The following is a 25,616-nucleotide window of genomic DNA, read 5'->3' as shown; positions in this document are numbered from 1 at the left end:
AGTTTTGGACAGCCTAAAAGATGTGTTTGATAATTATGCATACGAGTGAAAAGAAAGGAGTCCAATGATGATAAAAATTATGATGATTATATGAAATAAAAAAAAGTGAGTGTAAAGGACAAAAAAAGGAAACACCTGGAATAAAGAATCGCTATTTGAATCATTTCTTTCGCGAAAACATCAGATAAATATCTGTAAATGCTTTTTTGTTTCAATGTTTATGATCTAAGGTATATGAGCCCAGATTCTGCGGCCTGTAAACCGACTAGAACGCGGGAAATACAATATATAATACGATTTTTTTTGCGCAATCTATCGAATTTTTCATGATCAGTGTTTGCCGGAGTTATTCAGTGCAAATATGTTCAAGAAGTAAGAAAGTGATCTTTCCGTTACCACTTGTAATGGTTTAGTATGCAAAGTATTTAGTTTCGAACGTTCAAGAAGATTCAGATTATGCAATTAGTCCTAGTTAGTCCTGCAATTAGTTAAAAAAAGAACTTTACCATTGGGTTATTCTTATGATTATTTTCATGCGCCACTGGAGAATTCAATTTATCCTATTTACGCCCAAAATGATCTTCGATGTCAGTCCATAGTCTTAGGCATAACTTTCGTATTTGAGGTACATACGAATATTTACAAATACTAGTAAAAATTCTTTATTAGTAATCACTCTTAATATCTAGACCATAACTCAGAAAACAACTACGCAACATAACATGTACACTGACTTTTTCCAGACTGGGCTATATAAGAATAGTCGAAATATAAGACTGAGTTTTAAATCAGGATCTATAAGTTCGTTACATTGCGGTCCCGTCCATTTGAGTCTTCAGTTGTCACACCAACACAATGAAGAGCGTCTACTTACATTGTCCTAGTTAATGTTCTGAATGTTCCTGCACAATTTACCAATTTAGAATTACTGTAGTAAATAAATATTGTTTTTACTTTGTTCTTTGTGAAATAATGGGCTACAAATCATATCATTGCAGGTGCAAAATAACCAGGTTTTACAGTATGGTTGATGGCCATCCAGTTAGCCATTTGTATGTTTTTTGCATACGGCGGAAAATCTGGTTTGTGGATCGGATAAAACTGCGACGGCAGCGTACTTGGTGACGATGCGGGCCTGTGGCCATTGACTACAGTTGAGGGCGGGTATAGCCCACTCCTCTGAATTTTTAACATTGTTTTCATGTTCTGATCCACTGTATTCATGCTTTGTTGCGGCCACGAATCGACCGAATCATGAGACAACTTTTTGACTGATTGATCCGATTGCGACGGAGGCGTGTTTCTCTTTGCCGGCTTGACTGGATCTTGCAAGGGTGGGGAGGGAATTTTTCTCTTCAGCGTACCTGGTTTGCTTTGGGATCCCGCTGACTGCTTGTTTTGCTGGCGACATTTGGCTCGTTTATTTTTGAACCAAACCTGTGAATAAACAGAAAGAAAGTTCAGTATTCTCTTAAATTAGGAAAGCATAGAACTTTTTCGTTTTTTACTGAGGTAAACATCTTTTTTTTTAGCTTTGTGTTAAAACTACAAAGAAACTTATCCTTAGAGCAACGCTCATTAGACTACAGAGAGGGCAGGAGAGAGAAAGAAAATTAAACACGGGTTATTGCAACATCTAAACCTGTAATCGCGTGAAATTATCATTCGTGCGACATCTACTTCTCAAAGGGCAAGAATACAAACAAACTAAATCACGCTATCGAAATATTTGCTTTTATTCTATTATAAGACCATTATAGTAATAAAATACTAAAAATTATTGCTAAACTATCTTTACTATTTATTTAGGCGCCATCACAATATTTTAGATGCCGAACTTTTTCTAGAAAACAAGTTTCGTGCACATTGTGTCCATAGCCCGAATGGGGCCACCTCATCTGTCGCCGCTGGTGACATTCTCTGATAAGATTACACCTCTATTTAGTAAGCTTATAGTAATTATCTAACCAAGGGTTAAGCTATGGAAAATTAGCCGTTAATTAATTGAAGGCATTTACCAAAACCGTTCTGTCTGATCTGGTTTGTTTTGTTGATAGAGTTACGCCTTTGACAACAAGTTACGGTAATTTGTGGTCATATCCGTCATCTTCGCACACAAGAATGGACGTAAGGGAGGGGAGGATTAAGAGGTTTTTTGCCTTTTATTTATATTGTTGCATCTGGCAAAAGATTATCTGTTTGTGGAAATTAGACGCCGCAGGTGATGGACTTTTTCAAAATTCTATTATGACGAATGAAAGCGAGAGCATTTCCACAATTTCCTCCAATTACCACTCAGTAAAGTAAACATTTTAAATATCATATTAGGATTTGTTGATAATAGCATTTAGCCAATGACCTCTGATTTTCTCTGGCTGCTTGTTCATATTCCCAAAGAAGAACATGAAACCTGGAGTGAGGAAATGTCACATAAAAAATATTGCCCATAAAAAGTAGTAGATTCGTCCATCCCATTCGGGATTGAACATTTGGAATGTGCCATGGTGTATATGCAACCATGATTGTGGCTTTGACGATGACAAAATCTCAAAAGATATACATATTGCTATGTATCAGAAAAACTGGTCTGAAATGTTTCGAAATATTTGTTTAAACTCTTTCCCGCACACCCAACCCTTTCGAACAGACTGTAACCCAATTCTAAAGGTTAAATCTCTTCAACCAAAATTGACGGCATCTTCGCTGATATTCAAGGGGAAAAGATCTGTTTTGTTATTTTCTGTTGGCCAAGGTTTTATATGATGAATATGACTGTTATTTACCTGCACCCTGCTCTCAGGGAGGTTTATTTTCATGGCCACTTCCTCTCTCATGAAGATGTCAGGATACTTTGTTTTGGCGAACAGCTCATCTAAAACTTCTAATTGAGACTTTGTGAAAGTTGTCCGCTCCCTCCGCTGCTTTCGTGGTGGTCCTGTTAAAAAACAAAAAAAAATTAATACAGCAATAGAAAAGTTAAAGTTTTTAGGCTTTGCCTCGTTTAGCTTCTTTCTCTTTATCATGTGTACACTGCAACGCTGATTTACAGATAAAATGTCTGTTTTAAACTTTTGGAATTGAGAACAAGTTTTAATTTAAACACTGTGGAAATTGAATGTTTCATTTCCATCAATTCTATCCATCTTACCCAAATAGAGTCATCCAAGTGCTCTATCAACTGCCTTGGTCCGAGGCGGATATGAAATTCTACTTGAACTGTTCGTTTGTCCACGAACATCCTTGAACTAATTTTAACCGCTTAACTTACGCACTAAAGTTTAAGTAAGGTATACATTAGGTTTTCTTGTGTAAAGATGGGAACATTTCTCTCGCTCAGCTGGAGCACGACCATTGAGTGGTAACCGTCACCAAAGTCGAGGAAAATGTATGAGAAGGAAGAATAATAAAACTTAGTTCATATATGTACGATGTCAAGTTTTTTATACCTTCCATTAGCCTTGACATTAGACACTGAGGACAACCCAAACAGGCTGGAACGGAAAATGCAGGCCAGGCGAACTCCATAGTGTTGCAACAAAGTAGATATCTGACGATGATGCCTTTCACTTCACGAGACAGAGTGCTTTGAGTGGAGCACAGTATTTATAGGACGTGATCAAGATTTGGAAACAATCAGAACCGTTGCCCCTAATGTTGATGAGGGGATTATACCACTATTTGTGGCTTAGCTGGCAGGATAATTCTAAGCCGACAAGAGTTAAGCCAGTCTTCAAATAACGGTATTCCGTGACATGCGTTCGGGTTAAAGCCGTATCTACCGACCAGGCGAAGATTATAATTTTTTTATAACTGCCGTGGGTTGTAATGTCTGCTCATCGGCGGCTAATTATGTTCCACAATGTCTAAGCACGAATGATATTTGCACGGAGATATTTACCTGTAGAAGCCTGCTGCACCTGCCCAGAGCGAGCAACAGGAATTTGACAGGATTTGGCGAAGTTAAAATCAGATAAAATATTCGAGCCCTTAGTGGGAAGTAGAGGAAGTCGATAAGCCTAAAAGCTCAAAGCGCTTTGGGGTCTTTAAACAGACTGTGTACACTCGGACAGACTCGGACAGATCTATAATAAACTTGGGAGCAGGCTGTTCCGTGTCATGCAACAGACAATTATGAAACTTAATAAACTGTTCTTCTTATTTTGGTCATTTTTCCACGTCCGTTTTTAACGTCAAGCCAGTTTACAGCTATATAAAGAGACCGGGAGTCTACATATTTATAGCACTGGAACTAAACAAAAATTGGCTTATCCCTAAACCCACTTAGTGCGCTTCAAGCATTTCTGAGGAAAGATTATCCAGGTTGAGAAATATCAAAGATATTACATGGTTACAAGCGACATATAGACATGCAAGGTAAGAAGACCACCCAATACAGGTCATTTTAAGTCCTTACCGTACATTGGGAACCAATCGTCCTGTGGTAAGTCTGTATTTGGCGTAGAAAAGATGTATCCGCTCAGTGCGCACGAAGACAAGCGTCCATTCATATTTCCTCCTATCTGCCTTACACAACCTAGCGTGCGAGGAATAAAAGTGTTGTCGTAAACTTTGACCTGAAAGGGAAGTTATTTGCACGTGTGCAATCTTGTGGTGTGAGGTGTCTTGAAAGAAATCACGAAACCAGAATCGATAACAAACCCACCATTCCAAATTAGCCATGACTCTTTTCAAAAGGTCACGTCATTATCTTTAAGGTTGAGGCTAATCAGCTTGATACATCGGCGACTTCCGATGAATGATTATTTCATTGCGATCACGCAAAACAAATACGTTGATTGGCAGCTATCATTCATACACTGCGATAAGAAAATTAATCCCCAGTCTTAACGTTTCCTTTAGCTCAAGACGGCGGTAGACTGAGAACTACTCATGAGAAATTCAGCCCGAGACTGCATAAAACTTCGATGACTAACTCGTTATCCTATTTCCACGTATGTAATAAATACTGAAACTCCTTGGAAGTGTTTCATTCCGGCAATGGTCCTTTTGGGTCAGTTATAATTAATATGTCATCCCTTTCACAAAGTTTGTCAAAATGAATGTTTGACCACCTGATAGAACTGTTAAATTCCTTTAAATATACCTTATATAGCTTTACTAACCTGTATATATACTCCGAGCGCGCTTCTTCTCTCAGATCAAAGAAGCAAAAAGATCATGACTCTGATGCTATCTTAACGACGCCTTTTCATTTCATAAGACCGAGCAGGCTCGTGGGTGTCAGTCTTTTGAAGACAGATGGAGGAAAATTTCCAAATTTGTGGGATGTTTGTTAAACCAAAAACGACTCCAAGTGACTGATTTGATTAGTGCAGGAAATTCGTCATGTAGTGTTGATTTAAGAGTATTTCCATGTTCTGCTAATCACGTTCGGTTTTTTCAGCAACAATGAAAGTATGAGGTCAGAAACATTTGTTTTGAAATAAAAAAGTTGTGAAAAATGGTACTGGCAAGATGAAAATCAAACAGACGACTTCAAAGAAAGTCCAAGCATTTGTCAGTCAACTTCTTTCCTTTGTATTTCTGGGCGTGTCAGTTTCTTCAGCTGTAGTGCTGATCAATTCTCACGAGACTGTTACGAACAATAAATCAATCGCTTTGACAAGTTTGAAATGTACAGGGAAACTTTTTATGGGAAAAAGGAAGAAAGAAAGTGATACGACGATTTCGTGCAATCTCAACGGATTGAAAGCATCTTTTGGTTTTTGGGCTGTAACGGAAAAAGAAGGAGTAGAAACTTTACTGATTTGGTTCTTTTGGTTGAGCAAGACGAATTTCCGTCTTGTAGGAGCACAGACCTCAGTCATTAATAAAGAAGTCTGTCCATGAGAGATGTTATGGTCCCAGTTCTACTAAACATTGTTCAACTAAGGGGTTGGGGAAGAGGTGGGTTGGGAACGGGGAATTATCCCCTCGTTTTTCTACCTTTTGCAGAAAAAATCTTTAAATTCAGCTTACAATGGGAAAGGACTGAACACAGACCACCATCATATTAAGTAACTATGTTTACTCTTTTCAAATTAGTTTTGGTTTCCTTCTGACGGAAAAATTGGTTATAAGACGCAACATGATGATTTGAAGGCTCCTCCTTACGCATGCTCTATGTTTCAAGCTGTGCAAAAGCATCAGCAACTATGCGGAAAATTGTTAGTTGAAAATAAACGGCGCCTGACTTCGTGTAAACAACAAACGTGTTCGAGCAGGTCTGAAAATGTCCCACATAATGTGTCGAAAACCCTATTTCAACACTGCTTTGATGAGAGAACTTAAGCACCACACGTTAGTTATCGCCTGGGGGATCAGAGGATTTTTTTTTTTGGGGGGGGGAAGGGGAGCTCAAATAGTTTTAAGAGGGAACGAAGGGGGAATCAGTCTTTGCTAAAAGAGTTTGAAGGGAGACTTAAGAAAATTAATCGTCAATGAAGGGGAAGGGGCGAGGGTCATTTAATTAGTGGCAGAGTCTTATGGGTAAATTCTATAGTGACACAATTAAAATCCCGAAGTCCCCCTTATGAGTGTGTTAGTGCTAACCGCCCATCTGCCTTAATTTTTTTGCATAAGAAAAATATAAGTTGGAAATACTGACCACTTATTTTATCTCAAGAAGAAATGAAATATCTTGTAGTGCCAGCAATCACGAGATCCCTCTAAAAAATTGTAACAGAACTGTGATCTTTTTTCAGAAGGAGCAGTGATCCTCATAGCGAGAGCGCGCACAAATTACAAATGTACTTCTTGTCAACGAAGAAATAGCAAGCTGAAATTTAACATGCACAGACGTTTGCGTGAGTACAGGCGTGATCCTAAACCGTAAAAATGTCGACGTCTGTAATTTTATCGGTCAAATTTTTAATGCCTTTCGCTCGTCTGAAAAACAAAGCGGCAACATGAATGGACATGTTTTTTGAGGATACGTTTGGTTGAAGCTTTCGTTACTAAAATCCGCAGAAATTTACTGAATAAGGTTTGAAATGTTTCTTGTGAAGGAATTCCCTTTCTGTCTTCGAGATATCCTGTTCTACCTTGGAACAGGATATTACTGTTTCTTTGGTTGTTTTGGCGGTTTGTCGTCTGGTTTAGGTCAGAATTTCCGTATTCATCTCAACAAGCCATGTTAATCACGGAAAGAGCGAAAAAGAAGCTGGCAAGTATCTTTAATACACGACACTAAGGAACCCGTAATGATCCATATATTTGTAATAAAGTAATAGCCTTGTCTTCCGATTGGTAACCTATCTCTAAGATATTCGACCAAGAAAACGCGTCAGAAAAAATTGTCAGAGCTATTTTCGTCTCAGGATCTATCGCGTGATTCTCGCTGTCTTTCAACGTGTACGAACACTTCGTTTTGACAGTCATGAATATGAAAGGAAAAAGTCGCGCTATGAAAACTATGTCTACCTTGTGGTCAGATAACTTCCTCATTGAAGAAATTATTTCACGTTCATGATAAGGTACCTTCTTCTCTATTTCGTTTTCAAAACTATATTTCTTCGTCTTAGCAAAAGCAAAGCAAAATGTCAGAATTAACTCGTATGTTTTCTTTACCCTCTGTTGTTTTCACCCACACGCTGTGGTGCCCCTATGTTTTTAAATGAAGACTTATTTTATGTTACTTTTTCATCTATCGCCCTTTATTTAGCTCTCTACCTTTTAAATCGCACCCAATACCCCTGTGGACTTCACGGCTTAAATATTTCATGGCTGTACGATTCCCGCCTTTTTCTTTTTATCTAGAAAGCAAGATGTCTTATGTTCGTTACGTAACTCTTTTTAACAACCCCGGACTTCCGTCATTATCTGTGCCAACACTGTAAATGAAGCACTCTGTTTTCAAACGTCTCCAATTTGCAAAAGGCGTTTCGGAATAAAAAACGGCTCAAGGTTTTCCAACGTTTTAGTGCCTACACCAATCTTGGTTGGGCCGAAACGACTTTTGAATAAATTGGACGACTTTTGGTGGACTGAAAAACTTTCGTGGACTGAAAGACTTTTGCAGACTGTACGACTTTTGTAGACGGAAAGTCTACTGTGTGGACTGAAGTACATTTGTAAGGATCCAACGACTTCTGTGTGGACTTAGGGACTTTGGTGTCGTCTAAAGAGCGACTTCCATGTGGATCGGACGACGTTTTTGGGAATAAACGACTTTTGTGGGTTAGAAAACGTTTTTTGGATCGAACAACTATTATGAAGACTGCATGACTTTTGTGTGGATTAAACGAACCGTTTGGCCAAGGTTACTGTGGTGTTTGTTTTAATGTCCCTCGTTAGTCCACTCGGGCTAAATATTTTGACAACTGAATAAAGGTTCTTCTCTTCTCTTTTTAAGTGGCAGGTCGAGTTTTATTAATGTGGTCTAAATGACTTTTGTGTGGACGGGTCGTTTGACGTGTCGATTGGTTCTGTGGACTAAACAACGTTAGTGCGAGCGGGACGATATTCGTGTAAAAATGGACGACGTTTCTGTAGATGAAACGACTGTGGGGGCTGGTATGGTTGAGGTAAGATTGTTTGGCCGTGGGGGAGACTTAATTAAATATAGAAGTGAACTGAGAGTATAATAAACTTCGTATAAAACAAGATAATTTGGTTTTATCAATTGTGTTGATGAAGTAACGGTTGGCCACCGCAAAGAGTTTCTTAAGGTAAATTTTCGAGTGTTAGCCTTTCGATTTGCTGATTCTTTCTGTGGATCTCCAATTCAGATCGGTCTTTTAATTAAAAAATTACCCGTAGAAAAAGCTTTGGTTCTCAAGGAGATTCCGTCGTTTAGAAGATGACGCTTATAGTGCCTAAACTATTGTGGAGGTTCTCTTAACAGAAGTTCTCTTGATGGTTCCATCTTAAACTCTTCAACAAAAGTTGATAATTCCCAAGTAGGGTTGACCTTTGCCTAGGAAAAGGCGTACATGGGTTTGAAATATATCCTACATATACGACTTCGTCTGAACAGTTGTCTCGTAGTGTTGTTATAGTAGATAAAATCGTGTTAAAACTTATGACAGAGTCTGGGAACGTTTTTCCAGTTACCCCAAATCTCATCAAAGGTGAGACTACGGGGCTCCTTAAAAGTGGCTTAAGTCTCAGGGCTGATGCCATAGACAATAACTAACGGAAGTATGTAGCTTAAGAAAACAACTTAATGGTTTATTCGTCGAATATCATAGTTTCAGAACAATATTTAAATTCCTTTCTCAGTACATATATTTTGACATTTATATAATTTTGTGCATTGTTGGCATTCTATAGATCCATCTAAAAGCGGGCACAAAAAAAAAATTCATTGAAGTCACGATGGTGGCTCACATTGTTCTTTATTATGAACAATAAACTTAAATCATCTTTATAAATCTTAACATTGCGAAAGACGTGTACAGATGCTACCTTTAGGTTCGAAGGAACAAACCAGTAGGATCGTAACGTTTTTATCTTGTTTATAATTGACGCTGAAGGTGCTTTAAATATGCTACTAGGAATATGATCAGACTCAATATAGGCTAGGTAGAGCTCGATAAGATTATCCGAAATTTTGAACTATACTTACTGGTGAAAAAGAAAAATGAATACCTGCTTTGTTCATATTTAAAAGCTTATGAGGCGGAGCACTGTGTTAAGCTGTTACAGGTTACTTAAACCAAATGAAACCTAAACACACATGCGGAAATCTGGCGCAGAGTTAATATTTTTTAAGAAGTGATGTTAATGGGAAATGCTAACAAAAGAGGATATGCAGGAGCTGTTTGAATAGTTAACATCGAAACTTCTTTCCTGCTCAGCCAGTAATAGTTATTCTATTCTCACCAGTTCGAGGACGAGCTTCTTTTACATCTAATATATACAGCCATATGGCATAATACACACTAAGAATTTCTTCTGAAGAGTTATAAAGCTTGGTGGCAAATTTCATGAAATATTGGAACTTTCAGCACATCATAGTGGATTCTAATCGATTCCGGGACATCTCATTTGAGACGGGTCCAGCATTTGACATATAGGAGAAGTACTGTTCGTGGCTTGGGTAGAAATGAGCTTGCGGTGACGAAGTGGGCCCAAAATTAGACGGAGGGAATCCATTCATTCCGTTATTGATAAATTTTTGATAGTTGGCCTGTCTGTGGAAGTTGGCCATTTCTTGCATATTGTGTTTGCTAGGCCAATTGGGACCATTAAAAGTAAAGTTGTTGAACTGTTGAGGGGGTGCCTGTGCTATGGGGGATGGCTTTGGCGATGGATCTTGGACATGCTGTGAAGCAGGTGGCGTGGGGCTCTTTCTTGGCTTAGCTGCTGTTGGTTTAGGCTTGCTTGGGGCGCCTTGTTGTTGCTTGTTTTGCTGTCGAAACTTAGCCCTTCTGTTTTTAAACCATACCTAGAAAAGATAAGGATAGGATCAGCGATCAAAATGTTAGAGGAAAATGATTTTAAACAGTTTTCGAGTCATTCATAAAATATGGAAAGCGAGGCGACAAGATTTGGATTTACTTGGTAGCTGAGCTAAATGAATTTGCCATTACATTGAGTTGGGCCAAAAAATATAAATAATTTGTATTAAATAGAATGATTTAACATTAAACGTAAATAGTTGAAATGCCACATTATTTGAAAAAAAAAATTAAGTCGGAAAAGTTTTATGATATTTTAAGATAAAAGGTTCAATTAGGTACATCAAATTTAAACTGTAGTAAGATTTCATGTATTCTACCAGGCTAAGGCTAAAAGCAAGATAAAATTAAAAAAAAATAAAAGCATGTAGCGTTCGGACAAAAAGCAGGGAGTAAACGTCGCGTGAGTCCAAGGTGTGATAAGTGATACCAAACACTTGAAAGGCCACCAATTCAAACAGAGCTTCCAAAACTCCGTGTCTCAACTCACGCTAACGAAAATCACGAATTACTCTATTTGTATCGCAATATTTTAGAACAAGCATCAAATTAAAGACTTGAATTACTTCTGTTTAATCAGTTTGCTTCATTTTGCTTTCTTCCATAATTTTTTCGCCGGTTTTTCACTAAAAAACATGTTTCGTGCCATTTTTCAACACGTGTTCAAAGTTGGCCCTATCTGTTCCCGACGCGGGCGTTCTGCTTTAAGATAACAACTCTTTGTAAACAAAAGAGTTAAATTCAGTAACGTTGATAAACAGAGTAATTTGTGGGTAATTAAGTACTTATAATCCGCTATCACCCAAGTAACGCCCCTTAAAAACAAAGTCAAGAAGATTTTGGGCATATCTATCATCCTTATAAAATGCTAATTGTCTCCGTAGGCCACGCAATGTAAGACATGACCAAAAATAGCTCGAAATATTTGAGAGCGACGATTAAAATGGCTAGGCGGCGACAGTCCTTAGTTGATTACAATATACATTAGCAGAGAATTAAAAGCTCACTACTTCGTCGTTTTAAGTAACGCAGATATCAGTGAAGCACACCGGTGATTCTAATGGCAATATGTCAAATTATTTGATGCGGGAAAGACGCATGAATGATTCTGTGAAAGTGGTGTGACTTAAAACTTGCTCTGGCCAATAAAATCTAAATAACAAAAGAATTAGGAAGATTCAAGAAAAGCATGAAATCTTTCAACTGTCTTGGAAGCAACACATTTTTTTCCAAGTAGGACATATCCCACAACAGGGGGCCTGGTTCTCCCAGTTACGAGAATACACAAAAAAATAATCCTTTTGTCTCAAGACGGATCTTTGCTCTCACCTGTACTCTGCTTTCCGGAAGATTAATTTTCATAGCAACTTCCTCCCTCATAAAGATGTCCGGATATTTTGTTTTAGCAAATAGCTCGTCCAGAATTTCAAGCTGAGCTTTGGTGTAAGTCGTACGCTCACGACGTTGTTTTCGTGGAGGTCCTGGGACAAAAGAGGACAACTATTTAATTAAAAAAAATTATAAAAACGGTTACATGAAGAAAAATATACTTTGTAAATAACTGATGGGATTGTGTTAGTTTGTCTTGCGTTCGATTTCAAAAAGAAGCAATAATTTTTACAATTGTCTTGGAATTTCAGCTCTACGCAGGTTTCAGTGGCTGGATCAACCACATTTAAACGGGTTCTCAAGGAAAAAGTTTCCAATTATTCTTGTCCAGTTCCATTTTGAAATATATTTATGGGGTCCAACAATCAGGTAAGTCAGACCCGACCCTCCTACATGTAGGACTTTCATTCCTTTCCGTCATTTTAGAATCCAGTTGTGCCCATCATAATTCATATTTCGTAATACTTATCCTCAACAAGAATCTTCGAGAAGCAAGCTCAAGTACTCGAGTGCTACAGCTGTAGCTGCTTACATTCAACTCGCTGCTCTCAAACTTATAAAATGGATAATACGATCCTCTTTGGGTCTTTGTAAGTGACTCTTCCTAAATTTTCAAGTAGACATTTCCACCGTTTGCCAAACATTTCAAATCCCAAGACAAACTTTTTCGATCACAAAACATAAGAAAGTTAATACCTTCAAAAAACCTTGACGTTAGACATTGGGGACAGCCAAGACACGGCATTAAACCTGGCCAAGCAAACTCCATATTGCAAGCTAACCGACTTCAAGTTTAGTTTAGTCCCAAAGCATTAGTTTATATCTGTCTTCTTATACCAAGCAAAACACGTACGAGTGGTGGGCTTGGTTATGTGATTGGGTTGTATATATCGCTTTTTGTCAGCCTTAATCTCTATATCAATTAGGAAAATAGCAAACCAGCTCTTAAGGTGGCTGTCCAATAAGGGATTATCCAGGGTTTTTCTGACAGACTCCCGCATTTGAATGGATTATAATGCTGATGCATAAAAAAATTGTCAAACTTACAGCTATACTCTCATGTGTTACTCGACGAGTGGGGAACTCATTGAGCAAACTTTGAAGAGGTAACGATATAAACGACGTGAACAGAAATAATACAAATGAACACTAACTAGTGCAATTATGTGCAAGAAAAACACTATTTTTTTTTTACTCCATTCTGAAAAACTCAAGTGTTAATTCAGTTGACAATGCAAAGATTCCGGTTACTACATCATTAAAAGAGGAACCTTCATTTTCCTTTGTGACCTGATGTTTAAAAATCTCAACCAATCGTGATACTGAATTATTTCGAAACTGGAACAGCTCTGCTTGCATTTATGTTATTATCCCAGGGATTTGAAAAAACCATTGGATTAAAGTCATAAACAGGAAAAGACTAGGAAATTATGTTTAAAAAAATCTATAAACACGCTAATAAGGTATGAAATCCTACGTGGTCACGTTATAAAAGTGGCAAAACGTGATCTTTAAGACAGAAAGATAGTGTAGCTGAGCACTGATTTCTCAGTAGAGATTTCCATGTTGTAAAATGTGAGTTTTGTAAGACGATAACAGTGATTATAATTTGTTGGGAAATTTTCAAAATGTCAAGTTCATATGTACATATCTTATGCTTTAAGGTCTCGGAGGTGAAGTTATATATTTCAGTGGAAATCTTTGAAATTCTACTTGATAAATCTAAGGACAAAGAACTTCTGTTTTAGTTGTCTTTCTATGGCTGTTCATTTTCATCAGAGACTAAACAATCCTTTACGGGAGTCAGTCGAGAACGGTTAGCCTTAAAGCCACTTAGCACAATAGGAAAGATTATCAGGATTGAGACCAAATTTATGACATCAAGGCACGCAACCAAATCAGAGGACATTGTTTATCACTGCACTCTTACCATACATCACAGCTTCGGTCGGGTCGTAAAAATCCATGCTCTGTGGACGACTGTAGTTGTACCCGTTCATTGTACAGGGTGGCAAACGTCCAAAAATACCATTCATTTCTGATCGTGTCTGATGTTCCGCAGTAACTATTGTGTAAGCAGGAGAAACTTAATGTTAGAATCACCTATTTGACCCTGTGGAAGGAACATTCTCATGTGACTTACTGGTATTGTCCTGTTTTGAGAAAGAAAAATGTCAGTGATCGATATGACAGTTGGCAAATTGACATTTCTTCTACCGGTCCATTTTGACACTTAATAAATGGCGTTATCTTTCGATAAGATGGGATAAATATGGTTATCAGTCTGTTGACGAGAGATAATCTCATCACGGGCACGCAAATTTTTAAACGGTAAGCCTCCCTGCTAAGATCTCTGTTCCGTATCATGCACCTGATGATGCACGTGATTAGAGTCACTCTCATAGTGTGTTCTTTGTTTCCCCACTGCGTGATTCACGGTTCCTTTATACTGGAAATTAACCAGCTTTAATTTTTCTGTTTCATCAAATAAAATTCACACAAACGTCTCCCATCTTCGACCGTTTTTACTCCTTTTTCGTTCGTTTTAAATACACTGAGTTTTCAAAGTATTCTCCATACTATTAAAGTATCTGATGCAGTTTTATTCATCGAAAATATGACTCATGTATAATGACGCAATTTCTTTAAATACTACCAACACCGAGAATACCTCTTATTCAATCATTTTTTTTTGTTCGTTGTAACTACATCAGCTTTGCTATAGTGTCTGCAAGAAACTGTAAGAAAGAACTCCATAATTTGTAAGCGCCACATTATAGGGAAAAATAGAGCAACTGCGGCCGTATCTATTTACGATGAGTAGTTCACCATACTATAAGTGTTTTTGGAGAAAAAAAAAAATCTTATTCGAATCTTCAAAGCCAAATGAACATAGGAAGAAAAAGAGGTAAAAAATCTTCTTTTTTATACGGAACGAAGTTCACTTTGTGATTCTCCTGCCCTTAAAAAGCAGAGGACGCTCGTAAATCTTGACACATAATAGTGCCGTCTTTCTTACGAAAGTTGCACGTCTGCCAATCGATTTCGACTTAAATCAAGTCTACACAGTGTTTGAATATAAATCTCCACGACCGTAAGAAGATAACGTACATGTTTTCACGGCTGCTGAATTATAAACCTCACCGCTAAGTGTTTCCAAAATTCTTTTACAGAAAAAAAGGAATAGAAAGTTTTCACATTTCCAAAGTTTTCATATTTTCATAGTAATGATAGTAAACCTTAGATCCCTGCGAAAGTCCAGCTAGGGAATTTGCGTTAAATATACTTTTATTACTTTAAAGCTGGACAAAGAAAACCTGTTCTTAATGAGTTCAATTTCTGATTCTTCAAAAATCATGATCCCGTTGACGATTATTGTTGGTGAGATGCCAAAAGATAACATTTTATCGTCATTTTGTGGCCTCCAATGCTCGGCCTTTGTCAACGCATTGAAGACGCCAAATAAAGTATCGAAAAAACTTACGACGATCATCTTCAATAATAAACTTTCACAGGATATGTGTGGTTTAAAAATTTGAAACTCACTGCAGAACCATTTAGATCGTCATATATTGATCAAAATTGGCAAATGTTATGTCTTGCACCTTAAAATCTTAAGTACATTGCCACTAAAAGAGAAGTGTAAACTTTCGAGTTGTTAAGTAGCAGATGGGAAGAGCATGGCTTTTTAAACAAGTTTATTTATAGTTCTGCTTATTTCCGGACCAAATATATATTCTATGGCAAGATATCAATGGATAATTATCACGTTCTAGTTATATTCTACCTTTATTATTAGATAAAAATTTAGTTTTTCGAGAGACTATTCCCTGGAATTAATTCACTTTTCTGGCGAGTGTTGCTTATCGAATATTAGAGCAAACGACACTCGGGAAAATGTGAAGGAACATTTACCCTAAGTTCATGGTATTTGTCGTTGTCGAGGTCTGTTTAATGAAATGCTCGGGAAGAGATAAGCTGGATGAACACCAGATTAAATTAATGTCTGTTAAGCAAAGTGAACTTAACACAACGAGAAGGAAACATAACAAAAATGTGATTCGTAAATAAATTCGTACAAACAGAAGACAAGAAAATTTTACTCTTATCACGGGATATATACTAAAAACTTGAATGGGTGCAAAAAGTATTTCTCTAATTTTATTTCGCAAGAATGAATTATTTCGCAACTTCTAATGGGCGTGACGTTGTCAAAAAGCTTTCTGAAGTCAACTCATATCGCAACAGATATAGTATCAAGGAAATCTGGAGAATTCAACATTGAGCTGCAGCCAGAATAAACGAAAACGCGTACCGGACGGATAAACACATGCACGTAATCCTAAAATTTGACGTTTCCAAAAACGTCACGGAACAGACTGGCCAAACACCGGCATACATCACGTACTAAGAATGAAAACTGATATTTTTGTAGTAACTATGGAGGATGGATATTTTGCGGGGGATTCTGGCAACATTTCAGTGAGTATGTTTTAATTAGGTAACTAAGTTACACGCCTAAAACAGCCGAAGTTAATGTCAAAGGGAGGAAAAAGAAGAATGAGGAGCGAACAGAAATGTCCCTTGCATGGTCATTTCCGATGAAGACTATGTTACAACAAAAAATTTCATGATAAATTTCCCATTTCAACTATGGAATTTTTTTCAATTTTCACAAACCAAATTCAGAACTCTTGTCAATATATTTTGACTTGGTGAAACTGTCAAAAATCGCCTAATAAGCCCCAACAATTAAAAGCTAGATTATCTTTATTAAATCTCTTTAAGGGGTGTTTTTGTGCCGAAGATACTTAACTTTCTGGTCGTAAGTTTTTAAAAAATTTAATATGCACTGAGTATGCTCATTGAGACATTCTGATGATTTGTGAAGATCAAAGCCTCAATTTGAGCTACTTTGACCGACAAGTCAGAGCAATGCAATACTACATCTGAAAAGTGCTGAAAGCACTAATTGGGCCATTGAGCCTTTTAAAGTGAAAGACGTCTACGAAATTTATGTTCACATTAATTTTTTTGTTTCAGTTTACTTACCTTAGTCCAAAACTACAGGATATTTTTCCAATAAGTTACAAACTCCTTCTCATTTCTCTCTTTTCCCAACGGGAATGTGGTGTTGTTCGTTGCTAATGTTGTCTTAACTGAGAGTTCGTGCAAGCATTACAATTATCTTTGAATCAAGACTATAATTAGATCACTCTGTGACGTCAGTCAATTTAGGAAATAGTGTCTGCGAGGAACATCCACGACCGACCACATCTTCCGGATGTAGCTCCATGAAAAACTTTTCATGTTCCATAAAAAATCCAATTAGTCTTTAAAAATTTATGAGAGGATTTATGACATCCTTACTTAACCACTGCCAAGCGTAGCTTTTAAAAAACCAAAAACACCAAACAAGATAACAAATCACCCATGGCAACATATTTTGTTTAGGTACCAACTAGTAGGAGACATTGTTTACATTGAACAGTCAAGAGAACATATCCAGTGAATAGCATGGTGATGAGATTGATCCCAGGACCACCGCATTGCGAACCAAATGCTTTGGCCTCTTGGTTATGTTCCCCCCTGCTAAACCTGGAACACCTCCTCCCCTCCTCCCCGAGCAAGTTTCGCACAATCTATCCGAGGCTCTTCTGCCTTTGTTAACTTTTCGCCTTTTCTCCGCTTTTGTTTAGTTACAATGGTAAGTTATGATCAACCAGACCGTTAATAGCCTCGTAGGTGATAAAAAGGTAGATCTTAATTGCTGGTGATAGGTTGGTTTACAAAACAAAACAGAAAGACAGCCTGTTTCCCTTTTCAATGATTCAAACAAAATTTAAATTAGTAAACCTCGAACTGTGTAAACTTTGCTATCCTCTTCAATAAGGGAACCTACAATTGTGTTGTTCTTTGGTTGTGAAAATGTTGATGGGTCAAGGTTATGAGCTGTCATGTCAGATAATCCGCTGACCTATCTGTGTGGCCCCCTTGTCCTACAAACACTTTAGAATTCATGAAGAATTGGAAATAGAGAGGACCTTTTCAGTCAAAACTAACTTAACCTCTTCAATGTCTAGCCACGTGGGAACTTTGATTGTATCCGTGTGGAAAATATCAAGGTAGCTCTACACATCTTACAATAGCGCAATATTTTAGAAATAAAAAATAAGTTTTAAAAGTCCTATCTTGGAAAGATAATGATTTTAACAAGTATAAACGGAACAACTATGATTGTTTGTACAGGTTGTCTCTAGCCTTGGTCTTGGTACTTAACTGGTTTTGTCAAATAACAAGATCACATTATAGCACGTTGTAACCATCAACAGTTTTATGGTGGTAGTATTGTTCAATGAAGGCATAAGTGATCTGATACGTGCAACTCAAACGATGCCGTCATCAAAAAAAAAAAGAAAATACTGTCGAAATTAGTATTTTTTTTTTTCATAAAAATTTGTGGATTTTTTTCATTTGCCTGATTACAAAGAAAAGTCATCAACGATTTAATTTTTTTTTCTTATTTCAACTACCAGGTTCTTTTTCTGTAAAGTTTACCGAAAGAAAAGAATTTGAAAAACAAACAAAAAACCTTAATTGAAAGCATGTAATTTACCAAAATATCAGAATATTCTATCATACTTTGTAGCTTGCCTGAAATTTACCATAACTGAAGCAACTATTTTTCAGTTGCTGTACTTAACACTGTGGTTTTCCCCATTATTAAATGAGGTTATCTCAAAAATTGTTCACGGGATTTTTTTCCCCACATAGGGAACGTAAAGATTAATTGAAAATTAACTTAAGTAACGAAATGGAATTGTGAATTCTCGGTCTCTATTCCAGTGATTGCATGCAACTGGCATTACATTAAGAAGCTAGGGTTGTGGACAAAAATTAATCTCGTCCTTCTCTGATCTCTGTTTCAGTAGTGCATTGAGTTTTGACTTGTTCACCTAAAACCTCCAATTGAACAGCAGAGAGTCTTGTAGGAAAAAACCCACAACTTTCGACTTTTCTTAATGAAACGTTCGTTATGATCAAAGAATGCCAGTTACAAAGCAATCAAGGCGAAGACTTCAAGACAGGTCATTCGTTTTTTGAATGCTGGCAAAGACAAATTTCGTTTCTGTTACATACTTCCTACTATAGACCATTCAAAGCTTATAAAAATAAGAAAAAATGGAGAGAGAAAATATTAATCCAAAGAAATTTTTGAAAGCGAATCTTTGTGTCAGTAATAAGGATACCTTTAAGCAAGTTATAACCAAGAAACACCCATATAATAAATGCAGTATCTAACGACGACAAAATGTATGGGATAAAATTAGCACTCATTTTATAGATCAGAATTATCCATATGAAACAATCCTTGTCAGTTTAACGAGAGGATTGCGCAAATTTCATAACTTAAAATGTTTCCCGATCTTTCTGCACTTTAGGTCATGGTAGAGGAGAAAGAGTAGAGGAACTAGATCCTAAAATCAAACGATATTTCACCTTTATCGTCCGTGTTGCGGCTTTCGTAAAAGTTAGGTTTGATCCTCGTGGCCAAAAACGTTCCTTTTTTGTTCGTTTAAGGCGTCACTTCTTTGCGATGCCAAAATAATGTGCTTAAAACTTCGCATAGTTTACATATTTGTCTTTCGTGCAACGTAGTTGACTTGGAGACATTTCAAGTGGCATGGAAAGAAAAGAAAGTTTTTGCATACTTGTCGTGTCACTGAAGAAAAATATCAGAGCTGAATTTGTCTTTGCTTTCGTTCTGATTTCACCTTAAAGGTTACAATTGTGGTAATCTCGGAATAGTTGTGGGATACAAATTTAGGATGAATCTAAATTAACTTAAAATAAAAAATTTTTAAAAATATAATCACGAATGAGAAGAAACTGGCTCAAATTTGGAAAACTCCAGAAATGCATTGGGATTGCTGAAATTAGAGTTGCAGACTAGTGTGGTGTAGCAGTTATTGTCAAAAATATTGACTTGGATTAAGGAACTTATTTGGAGACGTGCATGTTCGACCTCCGTCTGGAAGACTCTCAGGCGCTTCGTACGTTCTATCTCGCTTCGAACACTCCACGGAATTGAACTAATTGAATTATGACAATGACCCAAGCATTTTTTTCCTTCGGCTTCTTCTTCTTTCTGAATTTCTACGGGTTACGTCTATAAACGTGTGAATGGTGTGTGTGTACGTGTGTGTGGATAGCTCGAGGGAGTGTGTTTAAACTCATGACATAAATGCTCAAAGACGAAAGCGTGTGTTGGTAGTGTGGTATCTGGATAATAATTTTCTTTTTCAAGGCTTAATGCCTTACTCTATGTATTCAAAATCAACAACAGCGTTCTCTTCTGACTAAGGAAAAATACATAATTGATTCTGACTAAAACTTCAAGTTACGTGAAAGAGGAATTTGTTCATGTTAAGAAACTCTGGAATTTGAACCCTGATCCGGACATTTGTTGAGGATAATTCCTTACAAGTGGACCGCAAGGTGCAAATTTGACAAATGTTCATACGGTTTTGAACGAAGACTTTATGAAAAACTGCTTAAAAGGATGAAATGATTCCAAGTTACTTCACTTGTATGCAATCAGCCGTAGCTTTTAGTGCAAGACTCTGACAATTTGTAGGACGAGTTTCCATGTTCCTAAAATCCATGGGAAGGAGAACTTAATGACGTAAATATACAATAGACGATTACACATGAAAATTGTGATCCGTCATTCAAGAACAAAGATGGTTCACACTTTAGGAGTGTACTGTAGAGTGAGGGTCAGATGGTGAGGTAGTTTCGAGTATGATAAATTGGTCCTTTTTAAGGCATCAGTGTTCAATGGATCGATCACACTGTGAAGAAATACATTTTACAACGTGATAACTGTTTACACGAGAAAGAAACGATGAGTCAAACTAAGTTCCAACTGTAGGATTACATCGCAGAATATAGGTTGGAAAAACTGACGTGACCTGAGTGTTGTGAAGTCCGTTGGAGGAAGAGGATTAATTTTGTCGAAATTATGTGGTCGATTTGTCAATAGTTGCTATGTTTTACTTAAGTGAGGTAGTTAACTTACCTTTAAGATTATATATTTCCTTTCAAAAAACCACAAATCTCTTGTATGAGACATCTTAGCATGGAAGACTTTTACGTAGCAATCAAAGCCAATCTTTCATCGATTATTTGAATAAGAAGCTCGATAATACTTACAACTTATATCCCTCTGAGGTAAGGATCCGCGATTGTCGCTAAATGGCCGTATTTTGTTCTCCTTTTTCTTCCAATAGTAAAAATAGGAAGTTGTTTTTCCAATGAAGTTCTTCCTGTACTTTACGGATGAAAGAGAACAATAGAATTCCGTGATGCAGGCATATTAAACAAAATTGCGTATTCAAGCAAGCAAACAACTTCCCTCTTCGTTTCGAGAGTATGTGTTGCTTAAATTCAAATAGTAATAATGCCTGGTTTCCTTATTTCAGTCTAAAGGTATTGTTCAGTCTCAAAATATCGTTTGGAGCACCAGATTGCCAAAATTTGCGCCAATATTAGCCGCAAAGCTAATTGCATCGAACCAGCACTATTATGCTTTGTTTTCCTGCTAGCAGAACGATCGCTCCTCATTGTTCCCTGTGTGGATACTGTCATTGTTTGTGACCACCGACTATAAAAAAGCTATAGCGGAATTTGTAGAAATGTTTATAAAATTACTTGTAGAGCGATGATTTATGAACGAAATAATAATAATAATAATATTTGAAAAAAGACTGGAAAGAGAGAAAAAGATTTTATCAAAGTATTTAAAACGCACAGGATTCATTAGACGAAACTATCACTGTTGCATATTTAAAACGCACAGGATTCATTAGACGAAACTATCCCAGTTGCATTGACCCCCATTGCAGAGGCTGTCATAAGTGGCTGTCGTTAGATGATGGTTGGTTGAGATGGCTTCGACAAGTCGACCATAATTATATCTGCCATGTATTAAAATTATATCCATTGATGGATCAAAGAAGATGCGACATTAAATTTTATGCTATTTGTGACACCCCGTGCTTATTTTTTCCCTATTGTACACTCTCATCATTACTTCTGTGTTATAAAAATGTGAATAGTAGAAATTGTGGAAATCCTTTGTTCTAACGGACAGAAAAGAGAGTCTCTAACTGTTTTGGTTCAACTTCCTTCCAAGAATTTTTGAAAGACGTGCTTAGCTTCCTAATTCCTACGAGATGATATTTTTCACATGATGAGTGGAAGCATGTAGTCTGGTCTTCTCAGAGACACTTTAGAATCAGTCAAAATTGAATACTATGCCACGTACACAAAGTGACATACAAATCTAATTTACAAGGTATTAAGTTCCCAGATTTAATCATTTTATTAGCATGCTCTTTTATTGTGTTCTGAGGAACTTTACTGAGATAAACAGATTTCTTACTGTCGTGGAAATGACGTAAAAACGAATAAAAGCACTTTCGTTTGATTGCGTGTTTCGTAGTCAAATTTGTTATCCGCGCGGCATTCAATCTTATCCCCCACAGTTGCGAACTTGGCGGAAAATGTCACGCTCTTGCCATTGTTCTTGTGTAATATCCAATATTTGTGAAAATGAATGTTCAACGAGCTTCAGTTTTCAACCGGAGACAGAAAGGTGTTAGTTCATTACGATTTCTCACAGATTGCCAATGGAGGAAAAGTGGGAATTTTCCACGTCATTTACATCAAAATCTTGACTCACCGAGCAGCAAGCGAACTGTTTTTTATCAAAGATTACATCGTTATCCCATTATCAGCACATAATATAAAACATCGATCACCTTCGATGATTGAAGTAACTGCATTTAAACTTTCTTTAAGGTTTCTGTCTCGTTGTTGACCATAGTGATCATATGCATTGAATTTCTCCAGATTGGTGAATGTTTTTTGGAATATGTTTCATTGCTGTTGTGCTTCTATGCACGAAAAACTTTTTTGTCTTATCCAAGACAGGAGATCGTTAAATTGGTTTAACTGTGTGGGTTTGTCAAGTATTGTTTAAAGCAACGCCCCCTCAATTTACACTTTGGTACAAAGCCTGTGGACACACCAAGGTCATTTTGACATCCCTGCGTTTAATACATAACAACAGACACTAATGATTCTTTTGTGCTAAACACTATGACAAAGGCTAAGAGAATTACGGGAAGTGTTTGTGTCAATCGAAAGTCAGTACCGTTTTCACTCATCGCCACATTTACTGTAGCGGATTGCACAATAAATTTATAAAATATCTGTCGATTTCTGCCACGGATTTGAGGAATAGTTGGATTTACATTTGGTCGGCTTACGATCCTTTACTTCGCAGACACCTAACAACATGGTCTTCTTATTGATTCTTACTGCCATAACGCTAAATTTCTTGAACCATTCGAACTCAAAAAACTAAGTACGCGTATGGTAGAGTTTTAAGTTTTGGAAGGCAAACAGAGCTTTGTGGAAAGCAAAGTCAGGGAAATATGACAATACTTTTTCAAGAGATGAAGAAGTTAAACTGTTTTTTTCTTGTCTTTTGCATTGGAGAAGAGATGCACAATCATTTGACATCTTATCACATTCCCTTGGAATTGAAAGGAAAAGATTAAAATCATAAGACTTGTCAAGGGTCACAAAGACTTGTTCTTAAGCAGAACACTGGTCTTGACGGAGCCGTTGAACGGATAATGAAGTTCGTGACGGGATCGCCTTTGAATCTCGGCTAAAGAAAGGCAACTAATAAAGTAGAAGAAAAGCTTATAAAAACCAGCTTTTATTTCGCAGTCGAGTGTTGAAAAGGAGTGGGAGATAGTTGCTATTTTAAATCGCTGTAAAAATTTGTTATACAACCGCGTACATCATTTATACTCTGACATTTGGTCACAACGATCTCTTTGAAAAGAAGATTTGTATTCGCTGAATGTTTCATTTCCAAAACCACAGCAGATTTAGCATAAAGCTTTCTTTCCCGTTTAATCAATAAAGACATCGTAGCATTTTCTCCGAAGAAACGTATGCTCATAGTCCATAGATTTTCAAGATACTGCGGCTTATAGTAGAACTGCGACTCATGATGTGATGTTAGGTATTTTGTGCTGCTATATAACTGCTATAACGTCTTCTAATTCAAGTTTATATGCTCGCCGTTTTCAGCAAAAAACAGGCAGAGATTACTTTCGAACACAGAAGCGAGAAAAATCAGGAAAGAGGGCCGAGATGATCCGCTTTGATAAAAATTACATTGGTTATTTCGACCTCAGTCATGTACTGGATTCGGTCAAGCCGATTTGCTGCACGCCATAGCAAGATATTCAAAACATGCGACGCAAAATTTGGTTTACCAATTTCAAATATTTGGGGCAACTATGTTAGTGTTGGGGTACAGAGCCAAAGAAACGATTAAGAAAGGCTTGTTTTTCTTCAACTGTTATGCTTTCCGCTTACCTTCAAATGTTTAATGAACCTCTCTTTAATCAACCTTGCCGGCTGCAACAATGGCTATCGAATATCTTGTGACTGTTTGGGAATAAGCAATGCTTGTAAATAATTCTTCGTATAGGACCGATCTACCTCTGGTCTTGTGTAAGCACTGTTTATATACTCCTTTTTTCCGGGACGGCGCCTAATGCATTCCAACAAATATGATGTGTACATACGGGATGCTTTGAGATTAAACAGACTTTGACGAATTTCTGCTCTGTTCTGTGTCAAAGTCTAAAGGACCCAGATGCAGTTGGCGTGGCTCAGTGGACACCTGAGTGACCCCTGGTGTTCGAAACCTTGGTGATGTATTAGGGTGTTGTCTTCGTAATGGACGCTATTGAAATAAAAGGTCTCGACATTTCTTTGTGTTATCTGCTCAAAATGTTTCAAAATCTTCTGTTATCTTGACAGTCCTACCGGCACGGCTGGAAAGAGACAATCCTTATATAGCGGCTGTTAATAAATCGAAAATTCACTGACGGTTATATGCGTGTTAAAGTTCGGCTTGCATGACTGGGGAACTTCTTCGCTCCGTGTATGGCAGACAGTGAAAGAGGACTGTCTGTGGCCATTTCCGTTAAATTAAGAAATTCAAAATACCCATTTTCTGGTCAGTTTCTTCATTCACTTTTCTTCATCACATGTAAAGAAATATGGAAGTACCAGGAAGTAGTTATTCATTATATGGTTAAGCTATAAACAAGAGAATTTTATAAAAAGCAGAAAATTTTAAGTAGCAGATATGTACATCATAGCCTGTGAGACTGATGTGCATTAAATGGAATTAGCATTTTGTGGGATTTATTCAAGTGTCTTTATTAGGGCTTATAATACGCTTTTTATAGATTCACGGAAACTTTGAAACCCTCTTTCTTACCCAGAGAGACGGATGTTGAAATCAGGGCACTTTTGGCAGTGTAAGTGACTATCTTATGCATGTCTGGCATGTTGGAAAGTTCAAATGAATTTTAAACCTACCCGAAAGTCGTAAAATGGAGTCTTATGAAAAGAGAAATTTATACTTGACATTTCATTGAAAATGGATCAGCTTCGTTAAAAATAGAGTTATATTGACGTGTGAATCAGTGGTAATCCTCATAGACACAAAAAGATAAATAATCTGTGGTTAGTCTAGAACATTTATCACAAAAATATGTTTCACATCATAGGTGGCATATCTTCATTCTTAGATATATCATTAAACAAATACACCAAGTGCTCTTTTCATGGAGGGACCCAATTTTTATTTTTTCAGATTACTTTGCCCTTTAATTTAAAATTTTAGTGCAATATGAAAGCGAAAACTGATTTTTATCGTGT

The 25,616-nt window shown here is 37.1% G+C and overlaps 2 protein-coding genes across 8 annotated transcripts; both read right to left on the bottom strand.

The window, feature by feature from the left end:
• Positions 1-638: 638 nt before the first annotated feature.
• LOC131789475 (homeobox protein OTX-like) lies at positions 639-5,250 on the bottom strand. 2 transcript variants are annotated; one of them, XM_059106594.2, is made up of 4 exons: positions 5,124-5,250; positions 4,415-4,534; positions 2,784-2,935; positions 639-1,437 (listed from the first exon to the last, which is right to left on the bottom strand). In XM_059106594.2, the coding sequence occupies exons 2-4, from the start codon at positions 4,506-4,508 to the stop codon at positions 985-987; spliced, it is 699 nt and encodes a 232-aa protein (XP_058962577.1). In that variant the 5' UTR covers positions 4,509-4,534; positions 5,124-5,250; the 3' UTR covers positions 639-984. The 2 variants fall into 2 exon arrangements, with proteins under 2 accessions (XP_058962577.1, XP_058962578.1); XM_059106595.2 differs by lacking the exons at positions 4,415-4,534; positions 5,124-5,250 and adding an exon at positions 3,447-4,347.
• A 4,071-nt stretch (positions 5,251-9,321) lies between these two features.
• LOC131789487 (homeobox protein OTX-like) lies at positions 9,322-24,455 on the bottom strand. Of its 6 annotated transcripts, XM_066160632.1 has the most exons (5): positions 24,258-24,455; positions 21,009-21,126; positions 13,723-13,857; positions 11,733-11,884; positions 9,322-10,390 (listed from the first exon to the last, which is right to left on the bottom strand). In XM_066160632.1, the coding sequence occupies exons 3-5, from the start codon at positions 13,826-13,828 to the stop codon at positions 9,947-9,949; spliced, it is 702 nt and encodes a 233-aa protein (XP_066016729.1). In that variant the 5' UTR covers positions 13,829-13,857; positions 21,009-21,126; positions 24,258-24,455; the 3' UTR covers positions 9,322-9,946. The 6 variants fall into 6 exon arrangements, with proteins under 6 accessions (XP_066016729.1, XP_058962595.1, XP_058962597.1 ...); XM_059106612.2 differs by lacking the exon at positions 21,009-21,126 and having other exon boundaries at positions 24,258-24,453; XM_059106614.2 differs by lacking the exons at positions 21,009-21,126; positions 24,258-24,455 and adding an exon at positions 19,293-19,425.
• Between the last annotated feature and the right edge of the window lie 1,161 nt (positions 24,456-25,616).

This window comes from Pocillopora verrucosa, chromosome 13 (assembly GCF_036669915.1).
Source record: "Pocillopora verrucosa isolate sample1 chromosome 13, ASM3666991v2, whole genome shotgun sequence".
Classification (NCBI taxonomy): domain Eukaryota; kingdom Metazoa; phylum Cnidaria; class Anthozoa; order Scleractinia; family Pocilloporidae; genus Pocillopora; species Pocillopora verrucosa.
The sequence above is the reverse complement of the archived record's forward strand: the minus strand, read 5'-3'. Positions and strand labels throughout refer to the sequence as shown.

What these genes read in the sequence shown, in the direction of transcription:
- LOC131789475 (XM_059106594.2), bottom strand. Translation starts at nt 4,508, where the DNA reads ATGAATGGACGCTTGTCTTCGTGCGCACTGAGCGGATACATCTTTTCT. An exon ending in CGATTGGTTCCCAATGTACG is followed by an intron (nt 2,936 to 4,414) that starts GTAAGGACTTAA and finishes GTTTTTTAACAG; the next exon opens with GACCACCACGAAAGCAGCGG. An exon ending in TCCCTGAGAGCAGGGTGCAG is followed by an intron (nt 1,438 to 2,783) that starts GTAAATAACAGT and finishes GTTTATTCACAG; the next exon opens with GTTTGGTTCAAAAATAAACG.
- LOC131789487 (XM_066160632.1), bottom strand. Translation starts at nt 13,828, where the DNA reads ATGAATGGTATTTTTGGACGTTTGCCACCCTGTACAATGAACGGGTAC. An exon ending in GACCGAAGCTGTGATGTATG is followed by an intron (nt 11,885 to 13,722) that starts GTAAGAGTGCAG and finishes CTTTTGTCCCAG; the next exon opens with GACCTCCACGAAAACAACGT. An exon ending in TTCCGGAAAGCAGAGTACAG is followed by an intron (nt 10,391 to 11,732) that starts GTGAGAGCAAAG and finishes TATCTTTTCTAG; the next exon opens with GTATGGTTTAAAAACAGAAG.